This window comes from Hirundo rustica, chromosome 1 (genome assembly GCF_015227805.2).
Source record: "Hirundo rustica isolate bHirRus1 chromosome 1, bHirRus1.pri.v3, whole genome shotgun sequence".
In the NCBI taxonomy this organism is placed as follows: Eukaryota; Metazoa; Chordata; class Aves; order Passeriformes; family Hirundinidae; genus Hirundo; species Hirundo rustica.
This window is the reverse complement of record NC_053450.1, coordinates 137,072,555-137,095,917: the sequence shown is the minus strand read 5'-3', so window position 1 is coordinate 137,095,917 and position 23,363 is coordinate 137,072,555. Positions and strand designations below refer to the sequence as shown.

The 23,363-nt window shown below is 37.5% G+C and overlaps 1 protein-coding gene across 1 annotated transcript in view; it reads right to left on the bottom strand.

The window, feature by feature from the left end:
- PLXDC2 (plexin domain containing 2) overlaps positions 1 to 23,363 on the bottom strand; it is a 258,009-nt gene that overhangs the window by 105,492 nt on the left and 129,154 nt on the right. The window contains exons 3-4 of the mRNA XM_040079639.2: positions 14,060 to 14,206; positions 9,224 to 9,293 (exon numbers count right to left, since the gene is read on the bottom strand). Of these exons, the coding sequence (XP_039935573.1) occupies positions 9,224 to 9,293; positions 14,060 to 14,206 (217 nt within the window). The remainder of the gene's footprint in view (positions 1 to 9,223; positions 9,294 to 14,059; positions 14,207 to 23,363) is intronic.

Here is a 23,363-nt window from a genome sequence, read left to right as displayed (position 1 = left end):
CCAGCACAGAGTGCTCCTGCCCAAGCCACGGGCTGCCAGCTTATCCAGGAGTGTGCTGTGGGAGACAGTGTCAAAGGCTTTGCTGAAGTCCAAACAGATAACATCCACAGCCCTCCCTGCATCCACCAGGTGGGTCACCTGGTCATAAAAGGAGGTCAGGTTGGTCAAACACAACCTACCTCTCCTAAACCCGTGCTGGTTGGGCCTGAGACCCTGGCCATCCTGTAAATTCTGTGTGATGACACTCAATTTAAACTGCTCCATTACCCTTCTGGGTACTTGAGGTCAAGATAACTGGCCTATAATTACCAGGATCCTCCTTCCCACCCTTTTTGTGAATGGGAGTCACATTGGCCAGCTTCCAGTCATCTGGAACCTCACCAGTGAGCCAGGACTGTTGATAAAATAGTGGAGAGTGGCTTCACAAGCTCACCTACCAGCTCCCTCATCACTCTGGGATGGATCCCACCTGGTCCCATAGATTTATGAACATCCAAGCGGCTCAGCAGCTCTCTGACTGCCTCCTTCTGGATTACAGGGGTACTATTTTGCTCCCTGACACCATCTACCAGCCCAGGAGGACAAGTTGTCCTGAGGACAAGCTGTCTTTCCACTAAAGACTGAGGCAAAGAAGGCATTAAGCACCTTCACCTTCTCCTCATCTGCAGTTACTAAGTTCCCTCCCATGTCCAGCAGAGAAAAAAGGTTGGTCTTACCCTTCCTTCTGCTGATAATATATTTATATATTAATATAATATATTAATAAATAAAATAATAAATAAATATTTATTTATTTATAAATATACATATACATACATACATATATATATATATATATTTAATTATCCTTTGCAAAAGTTGCCAAATTTAATTCGAACTGAGCTTTGGTCTCCCTAATTTTTTTCCTACATGCCCTAGCAACCCCCTTAAATACTTCCTGAGAGACCTGACTCTCCTTCCAAAGATGATACATCCTCTTTTTATTCTTAAGTTCCTTTGAAATCTTGTTGCCCATCCAGGCTGGACATCTACCTCGCTGACTTATCTTTTGGTATACAGGGACAGTCTGTTCCTGAGCCCTCAAGATCTCTGTTTTGAAGAACACCCAGCTTTCCTGAACTCCTTTGTTTTGAAGGGCTGCTTCCCAAGGAACTCTTTGAATATGTCTCCTAAATAGGCCAAAGTCTGCCCTCCAGAATCCAGTGCAAAAGTCTTATTGATGTTCCTCCTGATTTTACCAAATATTGAGAACTCTACAATTTCATAATCACTGTGCCCCGAGTGGCCTCCAACCACCACATCTCCCACCAGACCATCTCTATTTGCAAACAACAGATCTAATATTGTCCCTCCCCTGGCAGGCTCACTCACCAGCTGTGACAAAAAGGTGTCCTTCACACACTCTCAGAACTTTCTGGGCTGCCTCTTTTCTGCTGTATTAAATTCCCAGCAGATGTCTGGTAGGTTAAAACCACCAACAAGAACAAGGGCTGGTGATCCTGAAACATTCTCCAGCTGCTTATAGAAAAAATCATCCACCTCTTCTTCCTGGTTGGGTGGATGGTAACAGACTCCCAGTAGGATGCCAGCTTTGTTGGCTTTCCCCTTAATTCTTACCCACAGGCATTCAACTTCATCATCATTGGTTTCAATACTCATGTCGTCAAAAGCCTCCTTAATATAAAGGGCTACCCCTCCACCTCTTCTCCCTTTCCTGTCTCTTCTGAAGAGCTTGTAGCCATCAAGTGCAGTGCTCCAGCCACGTGACTCATCCCACCACGTTTCTGTGATGGCAACTACATCACAGCTCTGCTGTTGCACCATGGCCTCCAGCTCTTCCGTTTGTTACCCATGCTGCGTGCATTGGTATACGGGCACTTCAGCTGGGCTACTGATTCCACCCCTAACTCAGGCTTACCACCCTTGCTTCCAAACAGCCCAGCTGCATCCCCTTCCCATCTAAAACCTAGTTTAAAGCTCTCTCAATGAGTTCTGGCAGTAAATGAGCTAAAAGCCTTTCCCTTAACAGAGGGATGGAGCCCATCTGGTTCCAGCAGGCCAGGTGCCATAAAGGTTGCCCCATGATCAAAGGACCCAAAATTCTGCTGATGACACCAACCCTTGAGCCACTTGTTGATAATGTGGGCTCTCCTATTCCTTTCATCATTTTTCTCTGCCATCAAAGGGACTGAGCAGAATACTATCAACCGTTTGAGCCTGTGCCCTAAAGTCCCTTTTAATTGCCCTGACATTCCTCTTTTCAATCTCATCACTGCCAGCCTGGAGTACCAGCGGTGTGTAATAGAGGGCCAAATCAGCTGAGGGACTCTCTCGGTAATATCCCGTACCCGGGCCCCAGGGAGGCAGCAGACCTCCCTGTGGATTGGGTCCAGTCAATATTTGGGGTCCTCTGTTCCCCTCAGAAGGGAGTCACCCACTACGACTACCCTTCTTTTATTTTTAATGTTAGAGGTGGTGATCTGTCTGACAGACTAAGCGTAATTGGGAGGCCCACTGGGCAGATCATTTTCTTCTATGTCATCTGGCTGACAATGGCACCTGGTGCTATGGGGCAGCAATAGCATCACACAATATACAGTTCAAGGAAAAGAGCCTTCATTAAGACGCACAAGGGACCAAGTGACTGCAAAGATTTTACTACCCCTTGGTAATAATATTGATATAAGTAGAAATTCAACACAATAAAAAAACCAAAACCTAAACACTAAGAAAACCAGGAAAAACTAACTTTTGTCAAAGTTAGAAATTAACTATTTCAGAAAGGAAAACTTTTAATATTATTTGGACAGAATTCAAACTAAAACCCACCTCTTATTAGAAATAATGCGACTTATAGCAGTCTTTATGTTTAATAATTATAACTCTGAGCTGAATTTTTTAGACAATTCCCAGCCTGAATGGTCTCTAAATAATCTATGCCTGAAAAGACTTAATTCTTTGAAAAATTTTGTAACCAAATATTATCATGATCTTAATTTTGGCTTTATGAAACAGATATATCCAAGTACTAATTTACAAATCTTAGAAGATTTATGAAAAGACCACATTTCATTTGGTGTAGGAATTCCACACTTATATATAATTTTTATGAACTACTGCCTTTAAGCACCAAAAGGTGTTTCCCACTCTTCATCGGGTATTTCCATACTTCCTCTTTTAATTAGAAGCTATAGGCAGAAATGGATTGAAGTTTTTTTTTTTTCTTTTTCTTAACTCATAATTATGCACCAAACCAAAGAAACATTGTATTTTGTAGTAGCCAGAGAAAATAAAGATTTGTCAAGCATTAAAAATCTTTACTATGATGTAATAGCATAATATTATTGAGACTTTGAATGCTATTGTAAAGGCTGAGCATAAGATAAATGCTTAATAAAAAATTATACTATAAAAAGTTATGGATCTATTTTAGACACAATCTATACCTAACATCTTCCCAGTGTTCAGTGGAGCAGTTTTCAGCTACCCTGAAGGGTCTTTGCCTTAACAGTAAGTAATTTAATTTATTATTATTTTCTGCAAAGTTATTTGATTTTATTTAACGCTTATTTGGTGTTCCATGTGGACAAATACTTTGGCTAGTTATCTTCTATTCTATGAAACTGAGTCTTACAAAAACACAAACATGATCATTTTTAGCCGTTACCACTTCAGTAACACTACTGCCCATAATCATCACAAAGTTAGCAAATGCCTTGATATGATAATGCCTTTTTTTTTTTTTTTTTTTTTTGAATTATTATTTTCCTCCTAAAGCTTTTCATTCTCTTTGGCCTAAGTGCTTCTGATCCAATTTGTAAAGCTAAAGCCTAAGTGTGGGAATGGAAAGGATTGTAAGGGTTCACCAAGAAAAGGTAGACAAAGCAGTTTCTAGGGAGTGGTTAGTACTTTACAAAGACAGGAGGGGTATTCCCAGGACACTTGACACAGGAATTGCAGACAAAGGAAGCTTTACAGGGAGAAAAAGATTTGTTACAACTGCATGGCAATATAAGACATCAGAAAAAGATGAGGTAAATGAAGACAATTTTGTAAGCTAGTCAACAACCAGACCTCCACAGTCCCTCCAGAGTGTGCTGCCCACTGATTATGACAAGAGTAATCCCCTGTAACAGACAACAGCTAATCTGAGGCACTAATTTTGTCTGGAAACACTGTGTTTCACTCTGCGTTGTATCACCTTTGCCATTTAACAGATGTTGCCCAGAGGGCAATTTGGGTTGTCAAAGAGCTCTTCATTAAGTGATGAACACATCTCCTGCTGGCTCCTGTGCCAAAAGGTTCCAAGTAGCAGGAGCAGCCAGAAAAACCTCACAGAAATTTCTGACAGCCTCCAACAAAATGCTCCACTCAGGACACTGATAATTTGAAGAGCCAGGTGAATTTCACTCTTCCTATTCACTGGTTTGGAAGTTTAATAAAATAAATGTATAAGATGCAGGGAAAAGAATTCATTAGCATAGACTTTCTGCAGGCTGCAAATTCACAGCCATCCTCACCCTTAACAAGCCCAGGTCCTGACCCTGTGGTCCTTTCTCCTTCCATAGCACCACCAGCTAGGACAAATTTTCCTCCTGCTTAGAGGTATTGCTCTGTGTGCCAACACAGAAGGACAGGGCTGAGACAGTGCAACATCAGTCTTCATTCCTTCCCCACAGCATATTCTCTGTCATTGATACCTTTTCCTTGAAAGTACTGCAAAATGTGATGGAAATTTTATTAGAATTCTCCATGCTTCGGTGCTTACTTCTCATATTCCTCCTGCTACATTGAAAACAGTAAAATTGAACAGAATTCTGTAACAAAATATACACGTTCAATGTCCAAAAGGAAATTTAAAGTGTTATATTTGTATAAAACTTCAGCTTTTAAGCAGCTAACCAACTAGCTTGCTAACCAGAGATATTTTGCCTCTGCTACTTTCCCACAAGCCATATGTACACTTAAAAAGAATTTGACACTGAAATAAGCATGATTCCTCATGAGAATGAAAGATTACATTAAATCAGTTGTCCTGACTAGTCAGGGTTTAAGAACCACGCTCAGATACCTGACAGCTGCTCCTCAACACAAGATCCAGTAACATCAGGTTTCAGCAATTGTGTTTTCAATGCTTGTGTTCTTATCTTGTCAATAGAGCACAGGACAGTTGTAGTTTTGATGAAAAGCTGTGAGAATCTTGGATGCACAAAGATCTCTTCCTTTCATAAATGCAAGTATTTTTAAACATGAGATCTGGCCTTAGGAAGTAATTATCATACAAAGAGATCTTGATTTCTGTTTTAGAAAATTATCAACTTTAACTCAATTACACTGGGATTTACTGCTAGAACGGCTTTTAATTTCTTTGTTTGGTACTCCTTCAATTACAGTGGTAGAAATGCTCAGGCAGCATCCTCACCATAAGAATTATTTCAAACAATTCCTCCATCTGGAATATTCCTCTAGTGAAAGATGATTCACCAAATATTATCTCACCAGAATTTAATACAATATTTAAAATTTCAGCTGCTTGCTTCAACTTCAGCAGTTTGCTATTACACAGAGTAGCTGGGCATTTTTGGAGCCTTCTTCATACTAGCTGGCAAAACTCTCATTATTCAGCATTATAAATCTAAAAATGTAACCACCTAGTCAATTCAATTTCTACTGTTATTGTTATGTTTCATTAAAGCTGGGCAGTGCTTGCACAGCAATGCCTTTCCTTCTCCCTGCAATACCACAGAGAAATTTAATGTCAATGAAAAATGCCTTTAAAAAAAAAAAACAAACCCAACCTAAATATCTTACAGTATCTGACATAAAATTGCACTAAAAATTAGAGACTGATAAACAAAACAAATGAACAAAAAAACCCACAGAGAATACACAAGAAGAGCTTACTACCATGAACATGGAAAATTAATACAGCAAGCAATGAATTTTGCAGCACAGGATGTGGGGCCGCACAGCTTCAAGGACCCCCGAGAAGGGTTATGGTACTGCATGGAGAGATGTATCACAAGAGAGGGTTTTCCCAGCTCCACTGAGCTCCGTGAGGGGTGTCAGTAACAGGCAACAAGCAGACTTCATATACTCAGCTCCTGGCATGCACAACATGACTTGCTATCTCACAAGTGTGTTTTTACAAAAATAATCACATTTGGCCTGTAAGATACGAACTTGAGAAAGCTTCACAAAAAACAAAATTCAGCTTCTTGTTTGAGAACTATATATAGAGAAATGTCTGTATAGCAAAGAACCCATTACTAATTTTGTTAATAATTTCTTCAATTCTAACATAAAATTCCTCTAATAACACATAGCCTTTTTAAATGCAAAGACAACAGTGAATAAAACAACAGTGAATAAACCCCTCAAACTATTGATTTTCACTCCCCATCCTTCCTTTTCTTAGTTAAACACAATCAGCTCATCAAAACTATTTGGGAGAGGAAATAGATATTAGCTAAAGAGAAAAAATGCTGAGTGTTAAACGGCAGCAATTCCAAAATCATCCTAAGCAGTTTGGGATACCTATGCCACAGTGCACACTCCATGAAGAATGGCAGAAACCATTGGGCTAGATGTTTTTATTGTGACAGGGATTTAATGTGCCTTTGTCCTCAACTTCCCTTTTAAGAAGGTCATTTAATTTACGATTTAGATGTAAAAAACCAGTTTGTAGTGTTGTCATTAGCATAATTAATAATATCTTGCTCTCCAGGAAGTAGGCATCTGTCATGTGGGAGTTCTGTACACATTAACTTTGTCATTCTTTTGATGTCAGAATAACCTCTGGAGGTATTCCAGGTCTATAATAATAGTAATGTCATTAGAAAATCTTGGTTACTAAGAAATAGCAGACCATAAAGCATATGAAGCACGTGGAATCTGTATTCATCTTTTGTTATCATAAAACATTGGTGATGAAGTGTGACGTTTAGCCTAGCAACAAAATTTGCAAATATATCCGAATTAAAACACTTTTAGAGAGTTAGTAGAGAAATAAACCTTTCTTTTCTTGCTAGATGAGTTTAGGAGTCTTATAGTTGTAGTAAAGGCTGCATCTTATCCTGAACTGGCAGAATGACTTACAGCTACTGAGCATTTTACAATCTATTATTAATTAGATCTTTTTTGTGCTTAATTTTGAGGTGGAAAATCATGAAAATGTCAATGAAAGACAGAAATATCTCTGCTAATGTCAATGGCATACATTAAAAGGACTAATTTTAAAGTCTTATTTAGTTTGACAATAATCTATAGATCTATTTACAGAAATAATATTTTATTTAGTTGAAATGGAGCAAAAAGAAAAGCCAGTGTTCCATTAACAGCAAGAGAAATGAACCCTGCAGAGCCACAGTCATTTTTACATTCTGACTTTTTTTTTTTTTTTTTTAAAACAAAAGACAAAACCACTTAAATTCCCCAGTTACTCTGTATCAAAAGGAAAAAAAAAAATGAACCTCACAAATTGCTACTGCACAATTCACCTCATGTGATTAAATTTCCTTCCAAGTCTTTTGGGTCTGATGGAGAAACTGGTCAGAGCAGCTTATTAGTGAAAATATTAAAAGCAGTAAAAATTCAGGACTTCCATTAAATGGGAAGGCTCAGCAGAATGATCACACACACAAAAAATTACTTAGAACGAAATTTGTGAAAATTTAAGGAACCAAGCACAGCAGTAAGAGTAAGGGAACATTTAGAGGATGATCCCTGTCCCCATCATTGGTGTTTTAGCTTTGCAGGATTCTTCCCATCCTCTCATGCTACACAGATCACATGCCTGATTTTGGCAGCCCATCAAATGCAACTCCTCTAATAAAGAATACACAACTAGGCATTGATGATCATACACCAAAACGAAACTAACAGTGAAGCAGAATGGAAATCAGACAAATCTCAAAATCAGTGGTTCTTGGCTCATCTGATCCAAATCAGCATCAAAGTGTCATTGCTGATCAAGAAAACTGATACTGAAGTCAATTCATAATTCTGCATCCTTTTTTTTTTAATCATTCTACTGCAAATCAACCTTTAATATCAGCCTTTATTCACCTTTGTCCATAGCTTGTATTCTGCTTTGGTAGCAAAATGGAGATACTGATGGGGAGCATGATAGTAACCTCTGTTCCAGTTCCCACTCTTGTTGAGACACTTGCTGCAATTCTACCCTAATCTTTTAGTCTTAAGCTCCCCATTCAGGGCTCCAGTAGGACATAGATATGCCCTGATCGTGTCCATCTGGACCCCCATAGCAAGAAAAAGAGAAACTTCGATCAGGGACAGGGTAGAATTGTTTCTGATGATGGTGGCTCCTATTTCTGTCTGCTTGTCCTGTCACATCTCTAGGCTGAGCACCACCAGCCAGGATCCATGAACTTGCTGGATACGTTCAAGGAACAGAGGAACTTCTGGGTGTGCTCTTCATGATGCTGCCTTTTGACTCCCTATTTTCATTTTTTACTATCACTCCTTCTTTTTCTCATTTGTTGTCTTCCATGTCATCTTCTTCTCCTTGTCTCATTAGAATCAAATTGTCTTTCAAGGAATTGGAGTGGGAGGGGAACAGAAAGAGTTGATGGCTGTTCCCAGTGCAGGAGATTGGTGCAAGCAGCAGCCAGCACCAGCGGGAGGGAGAAAGAACTCCATGAGCCATCAGTGAGGGGCGCCCAGAGCTGCCAGACTGGGAGCTCGAGCTGGCCCTACCTCCCTTCTCACCCCACTCCTCTCACAGAAAGAGGAGAGGAAGGCCGTGGTACGTTTTCAGAGGCTGTAGCACACCATGACAATGCACTGTGATGGCTTTGCCTTACAGGGGACACATGCCGTACTTCCAGCAGCACTACTCATCTTTGGGCAGGAAACCCTCTCCCCTCGTGCAGGCAAACCCTGTCTGCTTCCTTGTTCTGCTCCAGCACTGTCACCTCCAGTGTGACTGCTAAACACACGTACACCTGAGTTCTGTGGGAAATATCTAAACAGAAAAGGATGAATGCTGTGAGATGGGTTTATATGAGTTCAACTTAAACTGCTGGAGGTTTTTCATCATATTGATATTTTGCGATTTTCTTTTTGTGGACAGGAAAATTTCCTAAATAAAATCTGTATTTTATCTCTTGACATATGCAAGCAGGGGGGAAAAAGGTATTTCAAACATCTGCAAGAAACTCTTTTCATCTTACTCAAAGTAAATGGTTAGAAAGTCACTTACCCCCAGTTGCCACAGTAATTTCACGGAGAAAATGTCCATAAAATGGAAAATCAAAGGACAGATTCACTCTCTGGAAGGAATAACAGCAGAAAATAATATCAATATTGAGCAGAACATTAAGAGAAAAAAAGATGAGCAGTCATCTACTTCAAATATCTCTTTCATTGCTTTTTATTTTTTGCACTGGAGCCTTGTTATTCTTAATTTGGAATTGCCAGTAGCTAACTGGAAAGAATTCTGAGGAGCACTTAAATACTTAAAGCAGTAGATTTGTACAACAGAAAACTTCAGGAAAGAAAATACATGAACAGACATTGTAACTCAATCACAAGAATAAAATGAATAAAAGATTTGTAGAGAGTCTCCTTAAAAAACTGTTGCTTTAACCCTTTTCTTAAAAGGACCCATCAATATCTAAAGCCTTAGCAACACCTGTTTTACAGGATGCCTGCTACTTTGGCTGTTGGCTTTCTGCCGCTCTGCAACAGCAGCCTTCAGATTCAAGTGCTGTCCCTGACATCCTGCTGCTGCCTGGGTGCTTGTCTGATGAAGGCTGGTCACTGGAAGGTAATTCCTCCATTGAACCCATGTGACACCGTTTCCTAAAACTCTCTATACTGTCAGCTAGGAGATGGAATGATGTATAAAGAAACATTCAACAGTAGCAATAACAAATTGTACTTAAGCTACTTAATACTAAATAAACGAATAAATAAATAAATAAATAAAAAATTTAAAAACAACCTTTTTTTTCCCCCTCCATCTAACTACCAGTGACTAATCCCTATCAGCTCAATTCATAGCAGAGAACTGTAATTTGGGAAATCAAGTCTTCTCAACTAAGCACACCATAAATTTTGCCTCTCTGCCTATGACTTTATCTTTTTCCATTCCTTTCCCAATATTCAATGATGATTGTGGCCACTCATAATTAACACCTTGTGTGCTATATGGTTAAACTCTGAATAAATTAGTGGTTATGGCAGAAAGGAGTGCTGAAATCTCAGCAAGGTCTTTTCACTGTTTAAATATAATATCCGTGAAAAACGCATCACTTCAACAATGGTCAAAATACTAAATATGAACATGCAGTCCATTATTCCTTCTTTTGGAGGATTTACTACAGTAAGTGTGAAGATGGGTTGTTGGTGACTGTCCCTGAACCGTAACTTTTGATGACTCCACTTAAGAAAGGGTAACAGTCCACACATTTTACAGAAGTGGGGGGGAAGGGAGAAGAAAAGTACCCTTTTGTCTTATTTTCCCTACCATTATTTCTGTCCTGTGTTTATTATTTTTATATTGTATCTGAGTACTTTTTCTCTCAGTAAGAATTACATTTACATCAACCAGAAATGTTTAAAGAATTCTTTAGCAGGAAATTAGCAGTTGAAAGACTTACAGTAACTTTAAATTAGATTTGCTTTCCATTTAAGTGTAAGGCAGAATTAGGACAGGATTTATTAGCACATTTTTTGCTTGTTTTTACTTAGAATGCAAAATCCATGCAATGCGTTAATTGGACTGAGTAGGTTCTAATGACCTTTTCTCTATATACATAAATATGGATGTACAACTGAACATTTCTAATCAAAAATGGCATAAGCAAAAGACAGCACATGAATTAACTCACACAAATGTTCTTTTACCATGGTCTACAGCTTTCACTGCTGAAATGTGTGCTACATCTATGAATGCACTCCAATTAAATTGCTCTATCAAACATAATTTGAAGAAATCTGTTAAAATGACTGATTTTCTGACCAAACTCCCTCTTTCCTTTATATGCCACCCTCCATTTTACCTATTCACTTTAACTTTCCGAATCATAGTAGCCATTAAGGTACTTCAAAAGAAAACTGTGCCCCCTTATCTGTCTTCTAAATTATGTTAATATAAACATTAGTATAAAGATGTTTGCAGCAGAACTTGATCTGATTCCCACTCAAGCCAGACACAGATCTCCCATTGACTTAAGTCAAAATGTGATACCTTAAATTCTGACAATGTAAAACTGTTTGACACAGCCAACTTTTTAGCATAATATTGTAAGAACCAACATGATTTAAGTATTATTTTGAAGCACAATATTCTAACAATCACAAAAATTTTGATTTTATTTTGATGCTAGAAGGCATACCTTGTTTTTAAAAAAGAACATCAGAATTTTCAATTCACTGAAATAAAAACATTTTCGCCATGCATAAATGATAGAATGGACTGGAAGAAAAGGGAGTTGAGTTCCCAAGTATGACGTATCCTGTATTCTAGTTCAGTGTTTGAGCAATCAGCTCTTAGATAACTAATCTAAAGACACTGAATATCAAAGCCACCTCTAAAATTTTTTATGTGGTTAAGAAGATGGTGGGAATATACTGAAAAAACACCCTTACTACTAGCATTATAAATCCTGTAGTGTCAGACGTTTTAATTGTTCCATTAATATATGCTTGCTACTTTCCACAAACAATTACTCTGCTGTTTATAAAATCAAACCATCTCATGGATCCTCTCCAGGATTCTCTCCAGTCTTTACGACTTGTAGAAGCAAAACCAGTTGACAGTTTCTGGGAACTCTCAGGATTATTTACTTCCAAATGAAGGAAAGCATGCAAATTGAGTGTAAATTTGTTAGCATTCAAAGAATCCCTGATATCATAAATGAATTCCATAATATTTAGCATGTAATAATTTATCTCATGTTTCTATTGTCTATTTGGAGAATTATGTTTAGAACATATCATAAAATATCATGTAAACCATTGAGTCACAGCAAGATGTGAAAAATGGCCTTTTAAAAAGAGTAATGCCAAAGTTTATGGGCAAGAAGGTAAGAGATTGCTGCTGAGGTATGTATGGTCTCAAAATATATTACTGCAGTTGTACAGTTATAAAGATCACATCTCTCTATTAAACACCTTTGTTGCGTAGTACATATGGATGTTGTTTACATGGACACACATATGAAAAAAAAATCAATTACAGATGCATAAATAAGGAATAAAACCTTACAGGATGACTCTGATACTTCATCCTTTGGGGGGACATAAAACATCTGGAAAAGGGGTCTTTAAAACTCTATGTAGTAGACACAGCTGCAGCCACTCAAGTTCATAGTCCAAGATATTTGGGTAAGCATGAAGAGAGATGGATATCAGTGTGCTAAAAAGGGACCAGAGCCTTCTGTGCTGGAGCTGGCATAAAGGCCGAGGGAGCCTGACATTCAGAAGAAAGGTGTTAAAACCACTTGCTTTGGGGAGAAAAGGTTAAAGGCCTCAAGATTCCATTTGCCATGCTGAATGATTCTCTACCCTGATCCCACACCAGACCAAAAATATTGCCTTGTTCTAGTCTCTAGTTTAAGAACTTCAACAAAATGTCCCCCTTGGGATGGATGTTTTAGCTGCATAATCTCAGGGATCCAATTGGAAAAAAAAGTGCTTACCACAAAGACATGGAAGAGTGTCATCTTTACTAACCATTAAACATGGGGTAAAATTTTAAATCTACTACCTTTTCTTTTGGCATATTTCCATTCTTTCCCTCAACACAGAGCACCAGGATGCCACATTAAGTAGACAAGACAGAAAACAGGGGTCCTCAATTTTAGATACACTTGAGGTTCTTTTTTTCTCATTAGAATCAAATTGTCTTCAGAAAATAGCTGATACACTGGTTTTTTTAGGTCTACCCCAAAGATATAAAACTGTCTGAACCCTCTGTATTTGCATTATCCCTGACTGCCTCCAGTCTTTTAACTATGAAGCATATATGTTTAGAATTGGACTCTATCAGTTACATGTGCTGGATTTATAATCACACTCTGCTTTCTATATTCTGACTTAAATACCACAGTATTTATTTCTGCTGCCTCTTGCATTCCTCTGAGCAGTCACTGGCTTGTGCTAGGGAGAAAACAGATTTACAAAAGAAAAGATTAATTAAATTTGGGCTTTTTCTCAGCTTTAAAACTGTTAAACACACCTGCATCGTTAAAAACTGTATAGCCTTTAAGTAAGGCATTCACTAGATTTTGTTTTAAATAAGCAAAACCCAGAGACTTTTTTTTTGGAGCTAAGTTGCTGAATGGTTGAAACAGAAGTTTTCTCAACCATAGTTCTGAGCTGTAATTTTCTGTATTTAATTTATGCTAATATTGGCTCTTCTATGTATGCAGCTTCTAGCCACAGGTGAGAACAGTGAATGCAATCTCTAAATCACACAGCATTTTATTCCATTTCTAAACATGTAAGCCCATTATTTTCATACCCACTTTACCAGCAGCATGACTACAATAAGTTAAATATGATTATTATTCACACTCCAATTTATTTATTTGCTGATAACCTAAAATTGTGATCATATAATTTCTGTTACTATATGACATTCTCATGAGCTTTATCAGTTGTCCTAAAAGGTAATATAAGCATGACACCTCATATAAAACAGAAGTGCAAACATACCACATACATTACATGAGAGACTTAAAACCTCATCAACTTCATCCTGAACCCAGCTCTTTTACTATTAAACTCAACAGTAGAATTCCCTCTGATTTCAGCAACACAAGTGGTTTACCATTTGATAGTTTGTGATTCTTAGGAACAGAGGAAATTTTAAAATATATTTGTAAAGGCATCTCTGAAGGACTGTTACAGAAAGTTCAAAGAGTTCAAAGAATCATTTGATAACCATAGTGTAAAGACTTCCACAGCTTAACTAGAATTCAAAGATATAGCTCTGTGAACAATAGTCACGGTACTTAGTAACACTGCTGTGGGTCAGTGGGGAAAAATATCCATGTTAGTCAAAATTGAAAATGATAAAATAACTTACTGCTGCTTGACGGTGGGTATTGGAAAGGATCCCATGAATCTTTACTTTGTCCTTCTCCATTTGGTCTATATTGACCCACAAATCCCGGCTGGTAGAATCATACGGGCCATATGTCCTTGATGTATAATAATTATGATCTGTATCCTCCTGTGAAAGGGAAAAAACACAGAAAAAAACAGATTATAATGGAAGATGCACCTTAGTTTTACATAAAACTTACCCTTGAAATACTGAGTCCTGTTGCTCCTCCAAGAAACTCAGCAATGAAGGAAAAAGAGTAAAAATTGTAAATATGTTGCTCCCAGCCAATAGCAGTTGACAAGGCAGTTGCCTCATGCAATCATCTTATCTTATGATAATACTGTTCACTATCCCAAATACCAATCATACAGGCTATGTAATAACCACATCAGTGAAATCTATGGCAAAATGCTTGATGTCTTTTCAGGGAAGATGGACAGTTCCTGTAACAATGGCCATACTCTAAGAAGCCATGAGAACCACTCATGGATAACGTCTTTAAAAAATGTAGTTTTTAACATTTCTGAACATAATTCACTAGACTATCCTATGGAAGATCATCTGAAATACTCCTAATAACTGCAGGCTTACAATACTATTTTATTTTAAATCCAAAAGTTTGGTTTACTATAGATTTGCCCCGTCAAGGCAGACAAATATATACATATTTGTGGAAGAAATCTTCCTAATTCTTCTGGTTTTAAAAAATACAGTAGTTGCTGTCATGCTCCCATCACAGAAAATTTGTATTAAGGTCAATTAGGTCAATTTTGTTAAGGTGTCTACCTTCCTATCTAAGACAGAAAAAAAGAAAAAAGTGTGTGGTCTGAGGCAAGAAATGAAACTCCTCTCAGATTCCCAGTCTTCCTTTACTCAGACCAAGTTGTTGCAACCACAAAATATTTAAATCAACAGCATTGCCAGCTTTCTGCTGAATAGCTACAAGTAATGCTATAAAAGTAGTACATGGTAATATTTCTGAGTTCCATCCTTGCTTCCTCCCCTTCTAAGACAAAGTAAAAAACTCCCAAAGCCTCAATGATAGAGTTTTAAAATCAAAATAAATGCAGAAAATAAACAGTAGCATAAAATATTGAAGAGAAGGACTTAGAATTTGGAATTACCCTGGTGATGGAGACTTTCCTCTCCTGCTGTAGCTCCTGTAACCAGTCAGCCACGTGGGAGTACCCTCAAATCAGGCCATGCTGCCATGCAGACCTGACATCCCCTCCCCACTACCCCAGATTGTGCACAGCACATTCTGGCTGACATGATCCTGAGCTAGAGACATCTGTCTAATCATTCATGTTCTAGATTAAACATATTGACCATAAATCCTGTTGCAGTGGGATTTGACCCTACATTAACATCATTACTGATGCATCTTACTTTAGCTGTTACAGACATAATCAGGTTATTTTCTTCTTGACAATTTCTATGTCTTCTGCTGTACTTTGCCTACCAGGATGTTCTTTGTATGTCCAGTAAATCTCAGTAACAATTCTGAGGCAGCTTCCAACAGCTTCACCAGCTCTAGGTTAGTCACCCAAGTAAATGTAATTAAAACTATACTGTCAGGAAGATGACAAAAGCCAGCCACCTTACCAAATTCTTTCCTGCTTTAATGGCCAACAGAAACAGTTATTGCTGTCATGCATACAATAGAGGTGCTGTAAATGAAAAGGTTTTGAAAACAAATATATCTATTCCCAGTCCAATTTATCATTCTGAAAAAATGTCCTTAGTAAATAATGGTCACATTTAAGGGATACAAAAATCTCAAGGAAAGCGCTCCAGAGAAAAATAAAAAATAATTACCAGTTTGTTTTAGATAATCATGCAATATTTAAACTATAGTGAAAACTCTGAAAAGATAATCGCATTTCAATTTTTTAATAGCTAAAAAAGCCACCCCAGTTAAATTTTAGTACCTAAGCCCCCACCTCCACAACTAGAAGACTCTAGCACTGAGCCTAGTTGGTAGCTTTATAAGAATCTTTTAAATGATATTTTGACCAATGCTTAAAGCAGATTCAGCATACAGATTGCAAATCAAACACTTAAATTATAGCATTCAGCTCAAGATTTTGGTACTGTGTGAGGAATTACTTATGTCTACCAAATTTTGTGTTCTAATTTTTCTTAATCCCATCTGTAAATTTACAATCTGAAACAAAAATGTGCATGCAGCTGACTACTAAAGTTGATGTGAGCAGCTTGGGAGCCCCCAGTAAGGTTAGCATCCAAGCTTCTGTTCCAAGACACTGCTTCCATAGTTCCTAATTTGCATTACCTCGGAAATGAAATTCCTGGAGTCTTTAATAAATATGATTTTATTGGTATCATTACATACCTATGAGTTTTCCTTCTGTCAGACCTATTTATATTCTTTGGCTGATTGTACCTGCTTCGTAAGATATTCCATTCCCTACAGGTAGGTACTACATAAGAAGATGGAAAAATGTTTAAGACATTTTACTGAATTTGCATGTAAACTACTCAATGGAGAAAATAATTTTAATAGTCATATGGGACAGATTTAGAGTTCTGCTGATAATTAGAATTATATAAAAATACAATTATGAAGAGAAATAAACTTTTCAATATCTATTAGTGACATAGAAGTATGTTACTAAAAGGAAGGTCATGCAGAGAAAGCAGAGAACATATCCTTTACTGCTTCAAGAAAGCTTTTCTTTTTTTTTTTTTTCTTTTTGAGGCATTTGGGGGATATAAGCATGATCTCCCACTGGATCTCTAGATGTGCAGCTCTGTCCAAATTCTGTTTGTATATGAAGTACATAGCACCTTTCTTCTATGGAACTGTACAGCATTAAAGCAAAGGATTTTTCCAGATATTCTTTGCACCAGCTATGAGGATTACTGTTGGCAACCTTGGTGAATATAAAAGGAATATTTATTAGAACATCTCATAACACTTTTCTTTTGGGGAAATAAGTTATTTTTAACCTCAGGCAATACTTGATGCTGAGTTGCCATCTTATTGTTGATTGTAGAGATTAATTTCTTAGCTTTCACTAGGGATATTGTCTGATGACACTTTGAATATATTCCCATACTTCTCCAAATAAACTGAATTTTTCAGGAAAGCTGAATACATGCACTACTTGTAAAAGCTCAGCACAACTGAAGATTAATCCTTCTTTAAAGACTTGGTGTTCAGTATTCGTCAAATTCAAAGACTTGGCTTCCATTCCATATGTTACATATACAGATAATCCCGAATACAGTCCAAACATCACATACTCATTTAATCAGTAACTGCTGTCCTTTAACAGATTAAGGCTTCTAATGTGTAATGCGATCCTTCACAAGCAAGATAACATAAACTATATGTGATATTTAAAAGTAACAACTACATTATGCCTCTGACATTAGTTTAAATTATTAACTGGAATTCTGGCCAAAGATATACAGTAAAATAGTACTAAAACAAACATGAAACAATGAAGTTCCCTCTCAGTGAAGACAGCATGATTCTATGATGATACAATCACATAGGTAAACATGGGACTTTTTAGATTTTATTCTTTTCCTGTTACATTTTTTCTTTAATAGAAACTGAAAAGCAATATAAATATCTAGGAGACAGGATATTATCAAATAGGATATAGGAGTAAGAGTTGCTGTTGAAGCCAACTGCATGCATATTTTGTTTTTAAAAGCTGGATTAAATTTGATGCAAAACACAGACATTACTGAACAAGAAGTTCTGCCGTCTCTCAATCTCTCTCTGTGTAAGGCTGTAATTGAAGAAAACTAATAACTTCAGCCAGAGAAAAAGCAGACAGCACACCCAGGAATGAGCGCTGCTGTTGCACAATAGCATGTTGTAGAAAAAGTCTTGCTTTGAGAAGGAAGGAAGGAAGGGGAAAAGGGAAAAGGGAAAGACATCCACAAGGCAAATGATTCGGATCGGCCAACCAGACGGCCATTACATTTCAGCAGTTTGTTATGGCTGCCTTCTCCCAGTACTGGAACATTATTTGTGACATTATCAATGATAAATCAATCAGTTGATTGATCAATCAATCAATCATCCCATCCAGGGATCCTCATCTTCAGTTCTTCCTTATCAAGTGTCATGAGTTACTGCCAGATGCAATAGAAGACAGCAAGACAGCATTTAATTGGATAACTGTTAGCCCTTTAAATATGCCACTTACTCAAAGTGCGTTTCCAGCTTCAACTGAGATAACAACATAATGTAAAAACTCTGAAGCCCTCAAGGATATGGTGGTAGACTTTACAGATGCTTAATTTTATCACTGTGAATGGAGGGACTGGGATTCGGTTTTTAACAAATACGTTAACAACTTGCTCGAATATTGCCAAACTCACAGACTGGGTCTATTTTTAAATTAACTGAAATTTCTTCTAGAAAATTTATCACCAATTACTAGTTTCAGAAAGTCTTTACTTCTGAATATGAACATTTCTAGATTAATAGCCTATGAAATTAATCAGAAGAGAGTGTTTTCTAAAAGGTGCATTTGTAGACTAAAATGAAAACACTGAAAGTACAAAATATGCAATTATATATTTTAAAACAGACTACTTTTCAGCAAAAAAAGCAAAGATAACAATACTTCCTCAGGTATTTGGAGAAAGGAAAGAAACTAGAAATCAAAATTATTTCTCTAGGGAATAAAGCTGTTCTGACAATCCATTTTGTAGAACCAAAAGATCCTTTCTATTTAAATAAGACAAAAACATGCCCCTGCACACACACAGCCAAAACAACTTCCTCAAAACTATTTGTACTTTTACCCAAACACAAGTAATGCTGGCTATTCTCTTATGGTATCTCTGCCTATCATGTCAGTAAAATACAGCCAAAAATGACTTCTGAATTGTTTCAGACTTTTGCTAGAAAATTGCTTTTAGATTTCTGAGTATTATTAATCCCCACCAGCTAAAAACAGCCCAAGGGGGAGAACAGAGGTGACAGCTTGCACAGGACTTGAGCTAGCTCTGCATTGCAGGTGATGGAAAGCCTCTTCTCAATAGCACGTTTTTGGGCCCTGAGAAGGGGAAAGAGAGATGCATGGTCACACTCCGCATTACCTGGGCGGGAAAAGCATGTGTGTATGGTGTTGCAACTGATTTTCCTCATTTATTCACATTTTATTTAGGCAGACACTGACTGAGACAGGGGCAGGTGGCAAGGACACATGGAGAACATTCCTAGTATACTAGCCATTTGCACAGGAGATGAGACAGTACAAGAAATGATCACCTATCCTGAGATGGGGTCCTAGTGGGAAGATTAGGGAAATGAGGGAAAATCAGGATAGAGACACTTTGCATGCTGCTGCCATATAACTCATTTTAACAGAATACTGTAATTACAATCATAACACAGCAACACCATGATTTACAGGTTTATAGGATCTGATAATTGAAGAACCCTGAGGAATACTTAACTTGAACTAGCCTCTCAAAACATGAAGGCTCCAATTTCGGTAAGTAAGATAATGTGGATTACAGCATCAAAGTCTTACAGAGGATATATATATATAGGGGCTGTTGCTTAGGAAGCTTGATTTTTCTGAGGTGCTCAGAATTACCAATTTCATAAGCACTTTGCATCAAGGATAAACTGTCTGCTGTTCATTTTTTTAACAGAAGTCTTTGTTCTGTATGAATCTACTGAGGAAACATGCAGTTTAGGGAAGTGCTTTTACAGTGACCTGCTGCTTTCATAGTGACAAAGCTGCAATCTAGTGTGGTGGTGTTGGTTGGTTTTTTTTTTTTTTTTTTTTGTTTTTTTTTTTTTTTTTTTTTTTTTTTTGTTTTGTTTTGTTTTGTTTTGTTTTGTTTTTTTTTTTTTTTGTGTGTGTGTGTCTGATGGGGGAAGACTAAGGGAATATGCATATATATAGCAATATGCAATATATATAGCATACATATTCAAGCTCAACCACCAGCAGATTCTGAAGATGGCTTGTGAGTATCACTGTTGATGATACAAACCCTAGTAAAATCCATTTTGAACAGCTAATATAATGACTAATGAATGAGAGGAACCCAATCTAACTGAAGAGGAGATGCTGTGTCTGAGTGTTTTGGTATTAAGAATGTAATCTCACACTATATTCTCCAAGAAGAGTCTACATGAGTACTCTGCAGAGACCTGAAAGCCTATTGTGTGTGTGCAGTAGTCCTCACACTCAGGTTTTTCACTAGGGCCAGTATGGAAGTCACTTTGCCCAGAATCTCACAGATTTTCATCCAGAAGTTTTTATGGTAAACATTAAATGCTGTCATCAGCTGGGATGAAACAAAAGGTTTAGCTCACATCTCTCTCCCCCAGGCAGACACAAGGATTTACACAGCTCTGTAACAACCTAAGCTCCCAGGTTTTAAACTGCACTTTTCTGAGCTCCTGACAGCACCTATAATGGAGAGTCACACATGCTGACAGACATTCTGCAAGAGAAGGATGCCATAAAACTGTTATTAATCCAGAAAGCCATTTAGTCTTTCCGGCTTTGTGAAAAGTCAATGTGGAGTCACTGCCTTTTCCATGATATTCAGCTGCTTTTGAAAGGAAGCTTCCCTCTTGGGGACTGCTATAAAACTGTCAGTCTATTTAGGGGTCATTACAGCAGGCTTATAAAGCCCTTTGGACTGTCTTGTCACATGAGACAAGCTTCAAAAAAACAAAAATCTCTGTAATGCCTTACTTAAGAAAGGAAAAAACCCAAATCACCAGTCACTCAAAACCCAATTACAGGGAAATATTTATTATGCAGTTTTGTTCCTGATTTGCTGGAGCAGAAGTCAGGGAAATGAAATTCTGAAAATGGGTCTTTATTAACCGCTCTGTAGCATCCTTTCTACTAAAAGAAAATAAAAAGAACCATTTCAATACAATGCCCCCAAAAATTTCTAGCAGAAATTTTATTTTGGTGCAATTATGACAGAGGTTTTGGAGTTTATATTCTCATTTTTAGATATGTATATATGACTGAAGGGTTCATGAAACTGAAACAGCAAAAATGATTTTTTGTAAACATGAAAACATATTTGCCAGGTCTGAACTGCAGAGCATTAGTGGTTATGAACCACATCTGTTTCCATTCTTGGGGGCTTATGACTCCGAATAATACAATAAATAACTACATTTTTGTCAAGTTAGCTTTTAAAGATTTAGTATTTTAGTCTTTTAAAGATCCACTTCCTGTGTGGAATATAACAAAACACAAAACAGTGTGTTTCTGAGCCTCTATACTTTGACCTACTTACAGGCACACTTGGGCAATTTTTTCCCTCCCACTAAATACATAAGTTCAGTTTAATATTAGACACCCTCTTCTTCTTTTTTTCATCCAGGTATTAGAGCAACTTTAAACTCTCTGTAGCCTAAGTATTCCTCCACTATATATTTAAATGCCAGGAGATGTAAGTGATCCTTATTGCCTGTTCTTCGGCACTTCTCTATTGGAAGAGATGCAAGGAAAACTGCAACCAAGACCCAAGCAAGAGCCCTGAGGCCTCATGTGAGGAGGGGAAATGGCAAATATAAATTGCTATGGAAAGTGTTACAGATCTGAAGTATTAAGGTATAGTTTGTAGTTGATCAGGACTTTCTATAGGACAGTGCAGGAAGCTGCCTCCATGCTCACTGGTGTGAGATGCACTTCCTGAGCTGTTGATACCGTGTTTCAGGAATCCGTCAGGGTCTGGAGCCAAAATTGTAGGGCAATCAGTTGTAGGAACATGTATGATCAATACAAAGTCGATACAGGCAGAAGCATGGGTTAATTAATGCCGTAGCATTTTACCTGTAGGGATAAAGCTTCCACATCCACTTCACTCAGCCCCAGCCTTTGCCAAAGTCATGCTGCTCAGCCCAGCTGTGTGCTGGTGAACACAGGGCCAGACAAACTGCATCACCATGGCTTCCCTGGGAGCATTGGTTTTAAACAGATTGCAAATGAACTGGTGATTTATTTAGCCACAGCACCTTCCACTTTAGCTTTCATGTACAACAGACACGAAGCTTTAGTTACTAAAACATGGGACTGGTTGAAATCTGCAATCAATATGCAAAATCTCAAAATCACCACTCATGGCTTACAGAGAAAGACAGGGATTATGGAAGTGGTTAGCAATTTCTACTGCTCTTCTGTTTCGAAAAAGCATGCATTTTGCTTTATTCACATGTATTTTTTTCTGTATACATCTGTAACAGCATTCCAGTCTGGATTGTGTACACAAGAATATTAAAAAAACCCACTATATACAGTTTTACCAAACTTATCACCAGCCACATTTCTTAAGGACTTGTCACAGAAATGTTTCTTTATCAGATCATGCAGTCACGCTCAATAAAATAAATAAATCCCTTGAGAACTCTCGTGCCACAACTCTAAGACATCATATTTAATTGAGATGCTTGATGAGTCACATGTTGCCTAGACAAGCGTGTCTTAGTTGCTGCCTTTGCCTGGCGCTGGGCTGCAAACAAGCTTTCTGAAGAATCCGCACTGGTTTTTTTTCAAGAGGAATACTCTGTGCGCTTCACAATTACCCAGACAGGATCAGGATGCTAAATAATATCCTCCCTCTGTTGTCTCTGAAAAGTACTCCCTTCAAGTTAACCTAGAGTGCAATTGACCCAATACACTCAAATCTGTCAGAATTGTACTAACACATTGTTTTGATTTTGATGTTATTTTTTCTTGTGTGTAACTTCTAAACCTATATTGCTACTTCAGAGTAGATGGATCCAAAGTGGAATATTGCATAAACTTCTATTTCCTTTTTCATCTAAATACAGGACACTAGGAAGATAAATCAAAAGGCACTACAGAATTACTTTTGACTTGAAGGGTGTCTTTTGACAATTTCAAGCAACAGAAGGGATGCAAAACATCTGAGCACTGAAAACCAGTGAAGGATGAATACATGAGATTTTACTTGTGTTTCAAATCAACCCCAGGTGGAATGGCAAGTAAGACAGGGAGAGGGAAAAGAGAGGAGGAATCTCAACATTTTGACCTTGATACAATTTTGATTCAATTTATTGGTTTATCTGTAAAAAAACAAAACAAAAAAAAAAAAAAACAAGCAAAAAACCCCAAACAAAACAAAAAACCAAACAACCCCAAACAAAACAAAACAAACCCAAAACCCACACCACATTTTTTCACTTCAGACTCAGATTAAAAAAAATAAAATAGGTAGGAGAGCAGCATGTTATTCAATGTGTAGGTTGGATACTTTGGTGCAGCTGTCTACCTGAGAGCTGGCT